This window comes from Chaetura pelagica, unplaced genomic scaffold (genome assembly GCF_000747805.2).
Source record: "Chaetura pelagica isolate M959 unplaced genomic scaffold, ChaPel_1.0 scaffold607, whole genome shotgun sequence".
NCBI lineage: Eukaryota > Metazoa > Chordata > Aves > Apodiformes > Apodidae > Chaetura > Chaetura pelagica.
Window position 1 is genome coordinate 218,805 of NW_009953960.1, and position 16,891 is coordinate 235,695.

The window sequence follows — 16,891 nt, forward strand, 5'->3', positions numbered from 1 at the left end:
GCAGAGTGGCAAACAACCAAAGAGGAGCTTTGAACTTTCTTCAAAGTAGACAGAAAAAGGCCTATGCAAATGAAATTAGAAAACTTCTTGGCAATTCATCTGGTTTCACCAGGCAGACGAAGGGATTTTACATTAAGCTTCCTCTTTCTAGAAAATGAAAGTATCATCTGGATTCAGAAAAGCATGTTGTTTAATTAGCACTTTTTTTCCCTCACTGTGCGATAAAGTAACAATTAGGTTCCCACAGCATTCAACATAAGCAGCTTCCTCTTGTGGAAAAAAGATGTGGGTGGTATGGGAAAAACAAACTGAGAAGTATTTCCAGGTTTCAGACTGAGGTTTTATCCTGGCAAAAAAGACAGACACGTGGGTCATGCATTGGTGTCCTCACTGTTCTTGTTTATGCAAAATATGTACCAGGCGCAAACGGTGGAGGGAATAAAGAGAAGGGAAGAAAAAAAATGTTCTTCAAGTCAGAAGTTGTGGCTTCAAGCAAATAATATATTGAAGGACTAGAAAGTAGGCTATATAAAAAATAAGTGGAGAAGCATAACCACTGGCTTGCTGATTTGAGGGAAGGTACGAGCTGAAGATACAGCTCAAGTGATTGGCGTGAATGAATTCTGTAAGAAACATGTTTGATAGGAGACTTAAACAGGGAAAAAGCCATGGGAATCACAGCAAATAGCTCATCTCAGTGATGGGGCTTAGTGTCCAAAAGCCCATTAATTTGGTTGCTTCATAATGGAAATGTAAAAATTGTGCTGGTAGGAAGGTAAGCAAGGAGGACAGAGGCAAAAGTTCAGCAGTATCATTTCTATCCTTTCCCAGTGTTGCTGTGGAACTGAATGGTTAACTCTCCCATTTTGATAAGCAGCAGCTCCCAACTGTACTGTTTAATTTCAACTCGGATCGTTTGATACTGCAACATATCTTCTTCCCAAATAAAATTATCACCAGAGCTGAAAGAGGAAATCACCAATAAAGCAGTGTTAAATGTCAGCAGCAGCAACTGAAGGTGCTGTGCACTACAAGGAAGGTTCAAATCAGCATCTTTATTACATGAGACACTTCCAGAAAAATCACAAGAACTGCCAGTAGGAATTGTGCTTTTGCATTTACCTGGCTTATGCATATAGATGCAGTGTAGATCACAGGGTATTTATGTATGAAACATTCACCAAGTGGACCATTATTTCTTGCCTTCATGCTTGCTCACACACAGAGGGGAGATTCACATCTGATCTTGGTCATAAAGTCTCCTCCCTCAGCAATATAACCAACAGCTCAGGTCCAACTCTGGAGACATGCTGTTGTGAAAGAAGGCTGGGGAAGAACTGTTTACAAGGGCACATAATCATAGGACAAGGGGTGATGGTTTCCAGCTACAAAAGGGTAGATTGAGGTCAGACATTAGGAATATGAGGGTGCTGGATCACTGGAACAGGTTGCCTAGAGAGGTGGTGGAGGCCCCATCACTGGAGACATTCAAGGTCAGGCTTGAATGGGGCACTGAGCAACCTGGTCTAGTTGGAGATGTCCCTGCTTATTGTACAGGGTTGGACTAGACGACCTTTAGAGGTTCCTTCCAACCAAATACATTCTATGATTCTCTCGTCTGTCACATTGCTGCTTCACTGACCATCAAAGCTGAACAATAAATGCTGATGAAGTTAGGAAATAGAAAGAGCCTCAGCTGTGGCAGCTGGATGCCATTTCAGAGATGGAACTATAGCCCTGAAGATTACTCCAGTGTCCCCACACTGCATGACACTTGGAACAAACTGTTCCCATTTGATTACCAGTGTTCACTCCCTTGCAACCGCAGTCAGATTTGCCCAACTGTCTTATCCTTGGCACTGAAGACAGAAAGTCTTTCACTTTCACTGAGTGAAAACTATCCTGGAAATCAAACCACACCCACATTTCAGATGTAAGGTCCCTAAATTGGCACCCAAAATCAGTGCTACTGTTGATTTCATTTCATTTCATGCCTGAATTCCCTTCTGCAAAACAGAGGTAATAATGCTCCAAGGTACTGGGCTGTAATGACAGCAAATTAATTTTGATGAAGTACATAAACAGCAGAAGACAATATTTCTGCCCTCAGCACAGAGCTCAAATACTGTGTGATAAATTGTATTCCCCATCTCTTAAAGAGACAGAGGTGCCAGGATGCGATCTTGTTAAGGAAGACTAACACTATGCATAAACTCCTCAAAATGCCATCAGGAAAACGTCCTTCTGGCATTTCCTAACTTTACAGCCTTTTTTAATGTGCATTTAATGAAATTCAATAATGACCGCACCATATGGCCTTTTTGAGAGCTCATCAGTATCATGAGTGAAGTGGGATCATTTAAATCCACTGCACTATCTAGACAGTGGAACAGAAAGTAGATAATAATGACCTACAATATGGCTACCTGACAGCACTGAAGGGGAAGGGTGGCAGCAAGCATCTCAGAAGACAGATAAGACTGCACAACTTTGACCTCCAAGTTAGGGACTGAAGGGACAATGGCTCTAGTGAGTCCAGACACTTCCATACAAATTAGACCTCTTCTACTACCTTACCAGACCTAACTCCTCCCTTTTCTCATCTAGTTTGGAGGAAGAGTGCCTTGGGGCAACTTAACCTCTTGACTAGACTCTTCTGGAAAGAGGCCTCAGAGGCCTCTTGTTAGATACACTTCTGTACACCCTGTGCATTGAAGTGGTGATACAAGCACCCAGCCAGCACTGCACTAAGCACATGGGACTTTCCACAGAAAGTATTGTGAAACCAGTATTGAGAGACTTCAAGGTTCTTTGTGGCACTAAAATACATTTTGGCACAGAAAAGGAATTCACATTACATGATCAAAACACGAGACTTCACAAGAACTTCACAATAACTGAGCATTAATCTGTGCGATTACAGTGGGGAAAAAAAAGCTGTTGCTCTAAGAATTCAGGCCCTTTGCTCCCAACTATATGTCACTTTTTTATTCAATATTCTTTTTCCTTTTGTTTTGTAAGGAAAGCTATGTTTCTTTCAGAGCTTTGGCTGAGAGAAAGATCTCAACCCTCACCAGTGAATGGCAAATACACATCTTTGTAACAAGGCTCTTCTTTAAGCAAATACTTGAAGATGTCCCTGAAGAAGCTGAGCATTCCCAGCACACTAACATGTTAAAGTTAGAGACGTTCAGTCCAAATGTTGAATACCAATTTTAAAAATAAATGTAAAACAATCCAGTTCTTTATGTGAGGACAAAGTTCAAATGCTAACCCTGGCCAAGAGCCCCCAGGGCTTTCAACTGGGCATTTTGTACCAAACAAAGAACTTGCAGATGATGACAAACAGAAACTGCCCATCAGGCAGATACATGACAGAACACTTAATTTAGGTCAGTTATGTGGGGAAAAAGAAACTTAACTTATTATTTAGAGCAGCTGTCAGGTTTTGGGTTTTTTTGTTTGCTTGGGGTTGTTATTGGGTTTTTTTGTTTTTTTTTTATAGAGAGATTGCCCAAGGATTTAAAAATAAACAAAATGGGAACTCCACTTCGGCGAATGAGAGCAATGCATCACAAAAGTAAGCATGTTGCAATGTAGACTCACTATGAGGAATGCAAAATGATGGCTGAGAGGAGAGTTCCTGTTACAGGGAAAGATGCTTGTCAAAGACTTCAGGGAAGAAGTGAAAGAGGAGAGCGCAAGCTGAGACTTCACAAGATGTTTATAAACAACAGAAGCTAAGCCAAGGGGGGAAGTTCCTCCTTTTCCTACAAAGAGAAGTCCTACACATGCCAGAACATTCTCAAATCTAATTTTCTGAATTGTCTGAACTGACTACTTCAAAAGCCAAGAAATTAAGGTTCTTAGCACAAGAGTACAGATAAGTTCAAGGGCTCAAACACCACTTAACAGAAGATCCTGCTTGTTATGCTAGATAAAAGCAGCGAAGACTTCAGTCAGCTTCTGACTACCTTGAGAGCCCAAGGTTCATTAATTGAGGCCTAAATGTATCCATGTGCTGTGCTCTGTGTATAAGAATACACAAAATTGATCTGGAGAAAAGGAGAGAGAAAACAAAGAGTGGGATACTATTGATGATGGAGCACAGATTTCCAACAGGTCAGTCCACGCAGCCCAAGCAGCACACACAAGAGAGAGCATGTCTGCTCTGCTGTCAGGCCATACTGACTCAGCAGACTGTCTATGATCCAGGCTGAAGAAACCACCACCTGGATGTTACTTTATACAACTGTAGCCAGTGCCTCAATCTTTTTAAGGCTGTTTATCCAATAGCTTTCCAAGGAGCTTATCTCATACATGAGAGTGCATGTGGATGTTTACTCCAGACCTACTGGGCATAAGCAGGTGTATGCTGAGGGTAGTTAGATGCATTAGCATCCAGATATGTGGTTAAACTGCAACAAGAAGTCAATGCTTAAAAATCACAAGCCAGCTGACTAAGGACTTCCATTTTCTGATAAAGCCACAGTGAACAGTGTATGCCAGGAACTATTGTTTCTACTCAAGATTTTAATTCAGGTTTCAAGGACCTCTTTACAAAGCACACCAAGAGACACGCTGCATAAATACTGCTCAGATTCCCTGGAGAGATGCTGCAGGTTTTGAAGGGGTGAGTGCCACTTTTATTAACACCAGTCAAGCACATTTACACATCTCCTGACAATACAGCAACTGTGCAGCCTTCCATTCAGATGGGGGCTGTGTTCTCCCCTCTATCTTCCCTTATAAATCCTCTATCGCCTTATGTCTGCTGAGCAAACCCTGATCCTTTGGAAGTCACTGTGCAATCTCTGCCCAGCCCACGCAAGGTGAGAGGAGCTGCAACCTCAGTTGAGGCCAGGGAGCACAGCTCAGGGAGGAGGAGGAAGTTCTGGCACCAGTTCTGCACAGACATCTGGAGTGCCTACCTGCATGATGTCTTGGAGGCTTTCAGTGAAGGACAGCTCAGCCTCCACCATATAAAACTCTGCCAGGTGCCGGCGACTCTGCGAGTTCTCGGCTCGAAATGTTGGGCCGAAGGTGAACACGTGGGTAAAAGCCCTGCAAGGCAACAAGAAACAGGGAGGTCAGGACTAGCATGCAAGTGAGTGTGTTATATTGGAAGCCCCACCCACAAACTCACTTTCTCCCAGGATCTGGGAGTACCCATGTTTCCATTCCCTCTTCAACCAGTTTAATGGCTCTATTGGATATGCTGCTATCTACACAGCTTCAGCAGGGCATAAAGAAGGGTTATTCACACCTCACCAAGACTCAGTGAGATTGTACAAACCCTATTCAGCTTTCAGTGAACACCATTCATGCTCAGGACGCTTTTTGTAGCTGTGTAGGAATTTAAATGACATTCTGCAGAACATTACTGGAGAAGCACCCAGATGAAATATGTACCTGTCAGGTTCCCCTTGTTCACATCCCTTCACATTTGTTTGGCTCTAAGGTCTGACCTTTGTGGGTGCTGTGACACCCCAGAGCCCAGCAGAGCAGAAAGGGTCCTGGCTGCAGGAGTTGCTGGGCTGGTGATGGCACTAAAAAGGGACTAGTGAAGCCCAGAGGGATGGATGTACTGAGCACAGCTTGCAGTCCCCCTCTAGTGGCAAGACCAAAGTTTATTGCTGAAAGAGCCTTTGAATGAACTGGGTTCCTCCCACACAGTTGAAAATGTTAAAAGAGATCCCTACTGCAGAGATCACATCTGCGATATCATTTTATACTGAAGAAACGAATACATTTCCTATGAAGCTACTCTTCCATTAACCTTCTGGGCAGTCTGAATACATCCTCTCCTGTTCTGCAGGCACATCATGCCGTGTTACAGAGGATACAAAAGCTTGATTCTCCACTTCCTTCATCAGAAACCTTCCCATTAAACAGCAACATGCTTTCAAAAGCAGTATTTTTTACCCTTTAGGCTATGAACAGTTGGGCTCCTGAACATCCTCAAAGCCAATGAGAGCTTCCCCAGCAGTTGCCATGATGGCTGTTTCCTCCCATGCAGCATGGGAGGCAAACCATGATGAGGAAGAGAGTGAGCTGGTTCAGGAAAACCATGGACTGGGCAGCTGCTGTCAATGGTACATTTTTAACTTGACATTATTTTTAGCTGTAGACAGAATGTAGGGGAAAGAACCTGACCAATAGAGATGAGACACAGTTTAACACTCATGAAAGGATGCGTGCTAATTGCTGGGGTTGGCATTTGACATGCATCTTGCTCTGCAAGCTTCCAGCTTAAAGAGGATGTTCACTGAAGTTTTTGCACAGGCTAATTTTGTTAAACTGAAGCTTAAATAAACAACACTCATAAAGCAGCGTTCTTCCTTTGCCTCTAACAGAGGCATCTGCACTGCAAATAAAGGAACACACACATTCTGTTTCACTCATCTGTTCCCTCATGCCACATGATGGTTAAAGGTTACGATCCAAAGAAACAGCATGTTCTTGTTCCTTGAGTTCCTAGTAGTAAATACACCCGAAGAAAGTTCCAGGTCAAGACTCTGAATATGTAGCCTGCCTGTAGGCTCTTCTCCCCACTGGCTCTGTGTTCCCTGCTCCAATAAATACACTTTCTGTATCTGCTTTGCTCCCATACCTCCAATCTCTCATACTGACCACAGCAGATTTTACAGCAAACACCTCTCCTCCAACATAATTTTCAGGATGCTTCTTTTCCTATGATGCCTTTCTTGCTTGATGCAACGTTAATGTAAACTTCTGCCATCAGCTGAACATACTCCTTCCAACTGCCCTTTGCTACAGCATCTATAAAACCTCAGCAATGTTTAGATAAGTGATGTACCAAGACTATTACTCAATGCACAGGTCAGTATTATCTCATCACTTCCTTGTGCTCCCCCATCTGTAGCCATCTGTTGTCTTGGGTTATAGAGAAACGCATGTTCTTCTTCACAAGGCCTTTTTGGTTTTTATTTTTCTCCCATGCTCCTACACCACCTGGCACAACAAGGTCTTGGATCCAAAGCTTAAGAGCCTCAACTGCTATAGCGATACAAACAACAAATCTGAAACAATGAGTCACTTGGCCAAAATTGCTCAATGTTTAAGGTCAAAAACTTTTACTTGCCAGGCCACAGAGCCTGGTCTGCAGGGGGAAACAGGAGATGCAGGTTTTTGTGCTACCTGTGTCCGTGTTTCAGGCTTTTGCTAAAATATTTCAATCTGGGGCTCTTTAAGAAAGAATTTTCCCTAAAGAAATCTGTTCAGTCACAAGTTCAGATTGTGACTGGGCCAGGACTAGCCACAAGACAAAAACAGTTTGAAAAGTTTGCAATTGCTGAAGTACCCTCACAGGACTAATGGGCTTGATGTGCAGGTCTCTCTAATTTCTCTCTGGCATGAATCTCTTCAAGAAGTAACAGTTAAGTCTGACACCAGCTGGCTAGCAGGAGATCCTGTCCCCCAGAGCAGCAGTCTGACACTTCACTTAGTGTAGATTATTGTGGCAGATGACAGTCTCCAGCAAATCCAGACCACTATGAGCAATTGGAACTGTACATATTTCCTACTCAATAGCAGCACAAGCACAATGACTAAAAACTTTATCTTCCAAGGGGCTCACTGGCTTCAAGATAACTAAAAATAATTTTAAAAAATGTAAGAAGATGTCAGCCATGGTCAAATACTTCATAGTCACAAATTGGTTTTGTGCTGCAAGAATAAAGCTTCTTTGTGCCTCAGTTAGAGCTTTTGGGGAGGACGAGTGCAGAATAACTCCCACAAGAACCACCTTCAGTCTTTTCTCAGCCCTAGGCATCCTGCTGGGACCAATCTTCTCAAACTTGTACACCAAGTACCACCTATGTTTTCACAGTGAAACATCAGCACTGCAACTTAAAATTGTAGAATCAAAGAATCATAGAATGTCTTGGGTTGGAAGGGACCTCTAAAGGTCGTCTAGTCCAACTCCCCAAGCAGGAACATCTCTGAGGATGTTCTAAAACAGATTGCTCAGAGTCCCATCAAGCCTGAACTTGAATATCTCCAGGGATGAGGCCTCCACCACCTCTCTAGGTGAGCTGTTCCAGTGATCCACCACCCTCATATTAAAGAAATTTTTCCTAATGTCCAACCTCAACCTACCCTTTTCTAGCTTACAACCATTATGCCTTGTCCTGTCCTTACAAGCTCCTGTGAACAGCTCTTCCCCAGCCTTTTTATAGGCCCCTTTCAGGTATTGGAAGGTTGATACAAACTTCAGGTACTGTCCCAAGCTGCTCAACAACAACAGGGATAGGGACTTGGTGACAGCCCATAGAGAATGCAACATCACTGGTGTAGGGCTAAATTTGCCTGCCTGCCCCTTAGAATTAAAAAATAAACAAAAAAAGCAACCCAAAACCCAGACCCAGAATAAACCCACATCTGCAGAGCAGGGAGGAATCATTCATTTCTCAGGCTAATTGTAAAAGGAAAAGATAGATTCAAATAACTGTGAGAACTTCACCACAATCTTGGGACCCTGGCAAAGGGAAACTAGCCAGATGTCGTGCTGGCAAAGTGATCAAAGGAGCACAGTGAATGCAAGTCATCTGGTAACAGCAATGCAGCCTGATCAGAGGCCTGGACAGACCAGAGAAACACAGCTAAAAATACACAGTCACTGTTATCAACTCCAAGCGTGAACAATTATTTTTCATCCAGGCATTCATACACTGTTTACTGTGCTCTGCCATTCAAGACATTAAGCAAATGCACACGATACAAATCTGACCTTTATTGTGCTTCATCTGCTATTTAAAAATATATATTTGGGATTTGATACACTAATGTTTCACACTGAGCATGTATAAATATATTTTAAAAAAAAAGGGATAGGAGCTGACTCTGCTTCCATTTCATGATACCAAGGGCAAAACCAGTCATTTTGTTCTGTGTGCATTCAGCACCTAGCACAATGGAGCCTCAGTCCAGGGCTGTGACTCCTATGCTCTACAACGCAAATAATCAATCATTTAACATTCCCAGACCTCTGCAAGACTTCCAGCATTTAAAAATAACTTGAAAGCTCTAAGTCCCCAAAACTGCCTAGGTCAGTTGGGGTTGTGGGCACCCAAGAGTCTTAAAAAAAATTTTAAAATCAGTAGTGCTAATTCTGCATTTCTGACAAAAGCACAGACACAGGAGGGGGAAGAAAAACAAAGGCAAGCCCAATAATCTGTCAAGTCCTTTTCCTTAGCCATTACAGGCAGAGCAGTAATGTCTGCAAGACTCTCCTTGTACGTGCTACCAAAGAACACAAGAGAGGCTTTGAAATGAGGCCCTTTGCAGTTAGCTTCACCCAGATCAGAGCTCTGGACAGCAATCCCAAGTGCATTTATGCAGTTCACAGGGTCCGTCAGGGTCAACACCAGAAGAAGGCACAGAATTGCTTAATTAACTGCTCCTTTTCTGGGATTGTATTTTGCTCTGCCCAGTTCTCTGGGAAAATTTGAGAGCTCAATATGGAGGCCAAGAGAATAGTCACAGTGCTCTCTCCAACACACTAGAACACTGCACAATGCTGAGCTCTCCTGCCCTAGCTCAGCAAACAGCTCTGCCACCTCCGAGGTCCAGGCTCACAAGAGTTCCTTTGGAAGCAAATAGCAGTGTCTGGATGCATTGCTGGAGCACAGCTGTCCTTCCACATGGACTATGGCTTGGAGGAGGCTCATCCTTGCACAGGCTGTGTTTGTGATCTCCACCCTATTAACATCCAGAAGAAACTTTCCCCTTTTCACCCTTATTTTGCACGCTACTAACACTCTCTTCAGAAGCAGTTCCCTCTCTCTCTCTCTCTTTGAGAGCTTTACACCACACAGAATGAAAGCTCATTTCATTTCACCTCCTTGACAATTCATTATTGAGGCAGTGATAGAAACCAATAGAAAAGTATACATTATCTGTGCTCCAAGCTGCTTAAAACCATCCTTTTAATTAAACTCACATAATGTTTGTAGGCCTGGGCATCTCAACCTTACTGGCAATTTTTACACTGCAATCCAAATACAATTAATTGTGCCAATGGTTCCCAAGCCAGGAATGGATTGTGCTCCTTTTCTGAGCCAGGACTCCATGTTGCTACCAGGGTAATAAAGACTTATTTGTGCTGTTGAACCAAGGGGATATAACTCTGAGCAAGCCTATTAATCAAGAAGATGCACAGTCTGCACAGTCAGCTCACAGGCCCTGCCAAGGTCACACCACACAGAAGTGACACAGCTGAAGGCAGAAGCTCATTGTTGTGACTCAGGGCTAAGCCCTAAACCACAGCAGCACACACAGCTATTCATTTGTGGGGTGCCCTCATTCTCACCCCAAAATACTACAGGTGCCTGCACAAACACAAATACAGCAATTGCTCTGACAAGGTCTGCAGTGATTTACACCAAATCTCATCTTTGGCCATGCTAAATGAACAGAATGCATGATCCTTCACCACAGTATGTTTCCCCATGCTATCATCCACCAACATCCCCCCTCAACCCCTACAAGAATTTCTGGAAATAACAGCTTCTAACCCAAGGACAAAACAATACATTACGTCAGCAGAGGAGGAAAGAAGAACAAGGTGAGCCTAAAGCCCAGGAGCTTTGCTTTGTCAGCCACATTGTCCTTTAATAAAGCGAGCCATCCAATTTAATTCCACTCTGTTCCAGCATGACCATATTCATTTTGAGTATGGAGGACCTGCCTGCTCCAATGAAATAAGCAGATGACTTTGCTAAGCTGGTAGGAGACACCAGCTGGCTGCAATGTTTGACTCAAGTGTGATTGGGATTGTTCAGGGATGCTGAAAATTCTGTGTTGTATGATGTTCTAGCCCAATGCAAGAAACCACACATGATGATTCAAACATACTGATTCAATGCCTCCAGGGTCTACTTTTTAGGGGAGCTGGGAGACTTGGGGCTCCTAAATGATGCTAGTGACATACAGGTCCCCAGCAATTTTAGAGAAGTGGGAAAATGTTTTAAATCCTTAAGCTGGGTAGACTTAAAATGAAACCTCAAACTTAGACAGAAATACCCATTTTAAAATGTCAATGTAAAAATACAGCCATGACTATTGTTTGGTGGTTAGTATTTTACCCAATGAAAATGTACATGTTTCTGTTGTGGTGAGGGGGACTAAACTTTACCCAGAAAAAAAAGGCAAATAAAAGTTTTAAAGATTCCTCATAGAATGTGCCACTTCTTCCTGCTCTCTGAAGAAGCACAGATAAGAAATCTGCATCTTGACAGGGGCTTTTATAGCAGTATGTGAGGCTTAGGCCTGGGCAGCAGAGCTGGTGTGCTTCGTGGTAAGGTTTCAATTCATGCTGCAATGAGATGGGACTGTACTTCCTTTTGTACACAGCCAAAAATACACTTTAAAAAAAAACAAAACAATAAAAACCAAAAAAATAAGTTCCCAGACAGGGCCTGGGAAGTGCCAAACTTCCTCCCTCAGCCAGTAAGACTGAAGCAACACAGCAGTTTCCCTCCAAAGGACAGTGCCCTACCATGCACCCTCCTGCCACACTCTGGGACTGGCTCTGGCTTCAGCAGCAAGAAAAGATGATAGAACAAGGATCCTCACCAGATCCTCCACCTCTGCTTGAAAAGGATCCAGACAAACTTGAGAAATTAAGAGCAGTGTGATCCATATACTCTAATTATCTGGCAAAGCACCCTGCATTTTATTAATCCTCACAGCACATCTAGACATTGTATTGTTATTTACAGATGGTAGAAAAGGGGAAAATCGAGACAAAAAGGAAACAAGTTACTCAGAGTTACACAATGTCTTCTGCTCCCAGCTCAGAGATCCCACCAGACTGGGTCCTCCACCCTTTTATGTGACTCTGTTGTACTTTATTCTCAGTGGAGTCTTGTTTTGTCCTAGCTTTGATATTATTATTTCTAAAGTCAATAAAACAACGGATTAGCAATGATAACTCAAGCTGTGCTGATGAAAGTCACCAGAGTAGTTAAGCATTTATTCAAATAACCATTTCCCATGCCCTAGCAAACAGACATCTTCTACAAAGGAGTGATATAAAATGTTTTAAAGACTTAAAAAAAATAAATAACAAAATGAGTAAAGATCTTTTTCGAAGTTTAATCATTCCAGTGACTCCTACTTCTAAGCCATAAAAACACATTATCAACATGGGGCAGGGGAGCAATTGCGTTACATCTTTTCCTTTCAGCATGGAAAAAACCCAACACATGTTCTCCACAAACTGCATTATAAAAGGTTTAAAGAAAATTTTTATTTTTTTAAATAATTTTTCAGATCAACATTAGTTTTACCAACTCTGCAAATATAAATCACATCCAGAAACACATCGGTGGGTGCATTATTGCACAGAGGGAGTCATGGTTCAGGCCATATTTCAAAGTTTGGGTGGAGATATTTAAAACTTCCAACTCCTGAGGAAATTAAGGGCACACACAGTTGGGTTTTTGCATCTATTTTCAGAAAATCTATGGGAGAAAACAGGGATGAGGCTGTATGCCTTAACATCTTATACTGAAGCAAATTCTTGAGGTAGAGAGGCTCCCCAAGAAGCAGGATTTGCAGCCTGAACACAAGGGATGTTCATGGTCTGGTAAGAAATCAATCATATAACCACAGAATCACAGAATGCCAGGTTGGGAAGGATCTCGAGGATCATCTGATCCTCCTTTCTGGGTAGAAAGGCTGTTTAGATGAGATGGCTCAGTACCTTGTCAAGCTGAGCCATAAAACCATCCAGTGTTGGGGAATTCACCATTTCCCCAGGGAAATTATTCCAATGTTCAACTGTTTCCGTAGTGAAAAATTTTCTTCTGGTGTCCAATTGCAATCTCCCCAGGAATGACTTGTACCTATTATCCCTTGTCTTCTCCATGTGACTCCTTGTAAAAAGGAAGTCTCCATCTACTTGGTAGCCACCTGTTAAGTCCTGGAACATGGGGATGAGGTCTCCTCCTTCTTTTCTCTAGACTGAACAAATCCAATTCTCTCATCCTTTCTTTGTACAGCAAGGGTTTCTGGACCCTTGATCAGCTTTGTGACCCTTTTCTGGAAACTATCAAGCCTGCCCACATCTTTTTTTTTGTATAGTGGGGACCAGAAATGAAGACAGCATTCCAGGTGTGGCCTGACAAGCACTGAGTAGAGGGGGCTGATGACTTCTTTACCTCTGCTGGTGATCCCCTTATCAATGCAGCCCAGCATCCTGTTGGTTTTCTTTGCTGCTGCAGCACACTGTTCACTCACATTTAGCTTGTTGTCCACCAGGACTCCCAGGTCCCTTTTCCTATCAAGTTAGCCATAGTGTTGTAAGCCACTGATGGTCAGCTGGGCTGCAGTAACAGACTGCCCACAGGCTTTCTGCTTGCTTCACTCAAAGTAAAAAAATATTTCGGAGCCTCCATGAATGTGGCTACTATGGTACAGGGGGAACACGAGGGCAGAGGGTTACAACAGCCCTATTGTAACTCACAAGCCCCAGTTTAACCCTCTGCAGCTCTGATGGTTTTGTCTGGGCACATGCATGAAGCTGAACTGCAACCTGGATGCTGAGATCTTCTGACATGGATCCTACAGAACCCGGTACTGCTTTGAATAGGAATGAGAAGACAGTTGGAGAAGGAAAAGGGATCGTGCACTGGATTCAACACAAACAAACAAAGGTTTACCTTAGCTTGTAAAAGGAGAACCAAGAATTTCAGCTGATAACACCTTGCACCACATGAGTGTAAAACCTGTTCTTTTGTTGCTATCTGTACTCTATTTCTACAGTCAGGAGATAAAATAAAGAGTATGTCATCCAAGACACTGCTAGGACTGCAGTCAGCCTTTGGTGAGGCCACATCTGGAGTATTGTGTCCAGTTCTGGGCCCCTCAGTTCAAAAAGGACAGGGAACTGCTCGAAAGAGTCCAGCGCAGAGCTACGAAGATGATTAGGGGAGTGGAACATCTCCCTTATGAGGAAAGGCTGAGGGAGCTGGGTCTCTTTAGCTTGGAGAAAAGGAGACTGAGGGGTGACCTCATCAATGTTTACAAATATGTAAGGGGTGAGTGTCAGGGAGATGGAGTTAGGCTTTTCTCAGTGATGACCAGTGATAGGACAAGGGGTAATGGGTGTAAATTGGAGCATAGGAGGTTCAAGGTGAATATCCGAAAAAAATTTTTTACTGTAAGAGTGACAGAGCACTGGAACAGACTGCCCAGGGAGGTTGTGGAGTCTCCCTCACTGGAGACATTCAAAACCCACCTGGATGAGTTCCTGTGTGATGTACTCTAGGTGACCCTGCTCTGGCAGGGGGGTTGGACTAGATGATCTCTCGAGGTCCCTTCCAGCCCCTAAGATTCTATGATTCTATGATTCTATGATTAATGCACAGATTCCAGGGACACATTTGAACTGCAACTACTCTCAGAACACTCACCACATTCTTGCCAGGGAATTACCTGCTTCCCCTCCCAAAGAAGTGGAATGGGAGAAAGTACCAACAGCATATCCATGTGGACTGTAAACAAGTGACTCTAGACTCACTGTTGTACCTACTAAGTTCATGCACTGAGCCTCCCAGTAATACAGTCATTAACAATCACTGCAGCAGTCATGAACCAGACTGAAGCATGTGGTAATTGATTAAAAACAGACATGTCACAGTTGCTTTTTATAGCTCCAATTAAGTGTCATCCTAATTAATGGAAGTTAGTGAGCTAATTATAAGAGTCTGCGTAGTGAGTCAGACTCAAACAAATGTTGTGCAAGAAATGTCAGAGATTTTTTTTCAGAGATCCAAGATAAATAATTACGCTTATTTGTGTTAATTCTTAGCAACAGGAATGTTATACAACTGGACATCATTCCTGCAGCTGCATTCAGAAGTATTTAAAATTGTATAATGTAGAGCAAATATTTGCTTGAAGACAATACAATCTGTTACACCAGTAGCAAGTCATTTTGGAATAAAATGTTAAGGCTGGATTTTCCAGGCTGCCTCTTTTATAGAAAGTGGCCTCAAAACCGCCTCTTTTCAGCTCCATGAAGTTTTGTTGAACATCAACCCAAAATGACACCTATTTTTCCATGCTTTTAAAAGCAGTGAAGTCTTGGCATTTTAAGAGTGGTATCAGTGTGATTTCAGTATCTTCCAAAATCTACAGGAAATTTTGGAGCATTTTTCTCTACAGGAAATGTAGAGTGTTTGGCACTCTACAAACTCAGGCAGACACAGCTAGAATGGCCTACATGACTGAGATTTTTCAGATCCTCTTTGAAACCAGAAAACCAAATGGCAGGATTGCAAAGAAAATCTGGAATAGGCAGAACAGTGGCAAAATTCATGATGGTTTAGAAATCAAGGGGATGTACTTGAGGGGACCAGAGTGGGATAAATTATACTTCAACTAAACCAAGTTTGAAAGCTGGACATTAACAGACAGACATAAATAGGAAAGGCTGAGATTTTAAGTTGTGCAGAGAAAACCTAAGTTCTAGGGAGAGATGTTGAATTGAATGTGAACTGGAGAGATAAATCACCAAGATGGTCTTGGGGTCAAGATTGGTGGGGAGGAAAATGAGAAGGAAGTAAAAAATAAACTTATAAGGACAGAATAATTTAGGCTGGAAGGGACCTCAGGAGGTTGCTAGTCCAGTCTTCTGTTCAAAGCAGGTCAGTGAGAAGGCCAAAGCAGGTCAGTGAGAAGGCCAAAGCAGGTCAGTGAGAAGGCCAAACCAGGTTGCTCAAGGCTTTCTCTAAATGGGTCTTGAAAACCTCTAAGGTTTCAAGGATGAAGAGTGCACATCCTCTCTCAGCAATCTTTTCTAATGCTTGACTGATCTATTAGTGATTTGTTTATTAATCCTCGCCCTCCCCTATATCCACTTACAACTTACCTTGTTTCAACTTATCTCCATTATCTCTTGTCCTCCTGTCCCCACTGCAGAGCAGGCTTGCCTTTTTCATAACCTCCTTGCAGGTCCTAGCAGGCTGCAATTAGGTTGCCCTGGACCCTTTTACTCATTTGCAAAGAACTGCAAGAGAATATGAGACCAAAAAGAAAGAAACCTGAAGGCCTGATAAGAGAAAAGAAACAAAGCTAGATAGAGCAAGGAACAAGGAAAGACCTTATTCTGCAACTTAGGGGGAGGACAGCCCTCAGAACTTTTGGAAGGGCAGTTTTAGTTAAGCTCATGATGCAAAAGGCAGAACAGATAGTGTCTGGGATGAAAGGTGGCACAAGGAAAAACAATGCCAAACAGTGACGTAACTATTAGCAAGGGGGGCTGAAGGAAGAGGAGCAGAAAGAGCTTGTGGGAACTGCAGATGGGTGAAAGGAAAATTAAAAAACAAAACAGTAAATACAGCCAGTGAGCTGTACTTCTTGGCAACAGTTGTTTTTGGCTGTCTCCAGAATGCCTCTGAATCATCTTCAGCTGTTATAGACCCTCCAGCCTAGATCAGGTCCCCAAAGGGGCCTTTATCTTCACCAGACAATCACAGGGCTAGGAAACACCACAAGGATTTCACAGCAAAGCAATGACATTAAAACCAGTTCTGGGGGCACACAGAGTCATACATTTCTACCACATACATCGGTTATTGATTCATCTGAGACTGAGAAAGCTAAAAGAGAAAGTTGTACTACTGAATAAAGAGTTTTTTGGAGACCTTAAAGAGCCTACAGATTTACTGCAGCTGACAATGATTCAGACACTCTGAGTAGTCAACCTAGACGCTGTGACTGTGAAGATGAAGTACAATGAATTGACAAGTTGTGCCAACTAGGCCATTCAGGTCATGCTGAGAAACAAGATGAATTTTCCACCCTTGCCTTCAATAACAAGCATACACAGCACAGCAGACAGTCAATAAACACAGGAATG

At 42.8% G+C, this 16,891-nt stretch overlaps 1 protein-coding gene across 1 annotated transcript in view; it reads right to left on the bottom strand.

The window, feature by feature from the left end:
* NARS2 (asparaginyl-tRNA synthetase 2, mitochondrial (putative)) overlaps nucleotides 1–16,891 on the bottom strand; it is a 62,178-nt gene that overhangs the window by 16,984 nt on the left and 28,303 nt on the right. The window contains exon 7 of the mRNA XM_010001916.1: nucleotides 4,932–5,064. Within this exon, the coding sequence (XP_010000218.1) occupies nucleotides 4,932–5,064 (133 nt within the window). The remainder of the gene's footprint in view (nucleotides 1–4,931; nucleotides 5,065–16,891) is intronic.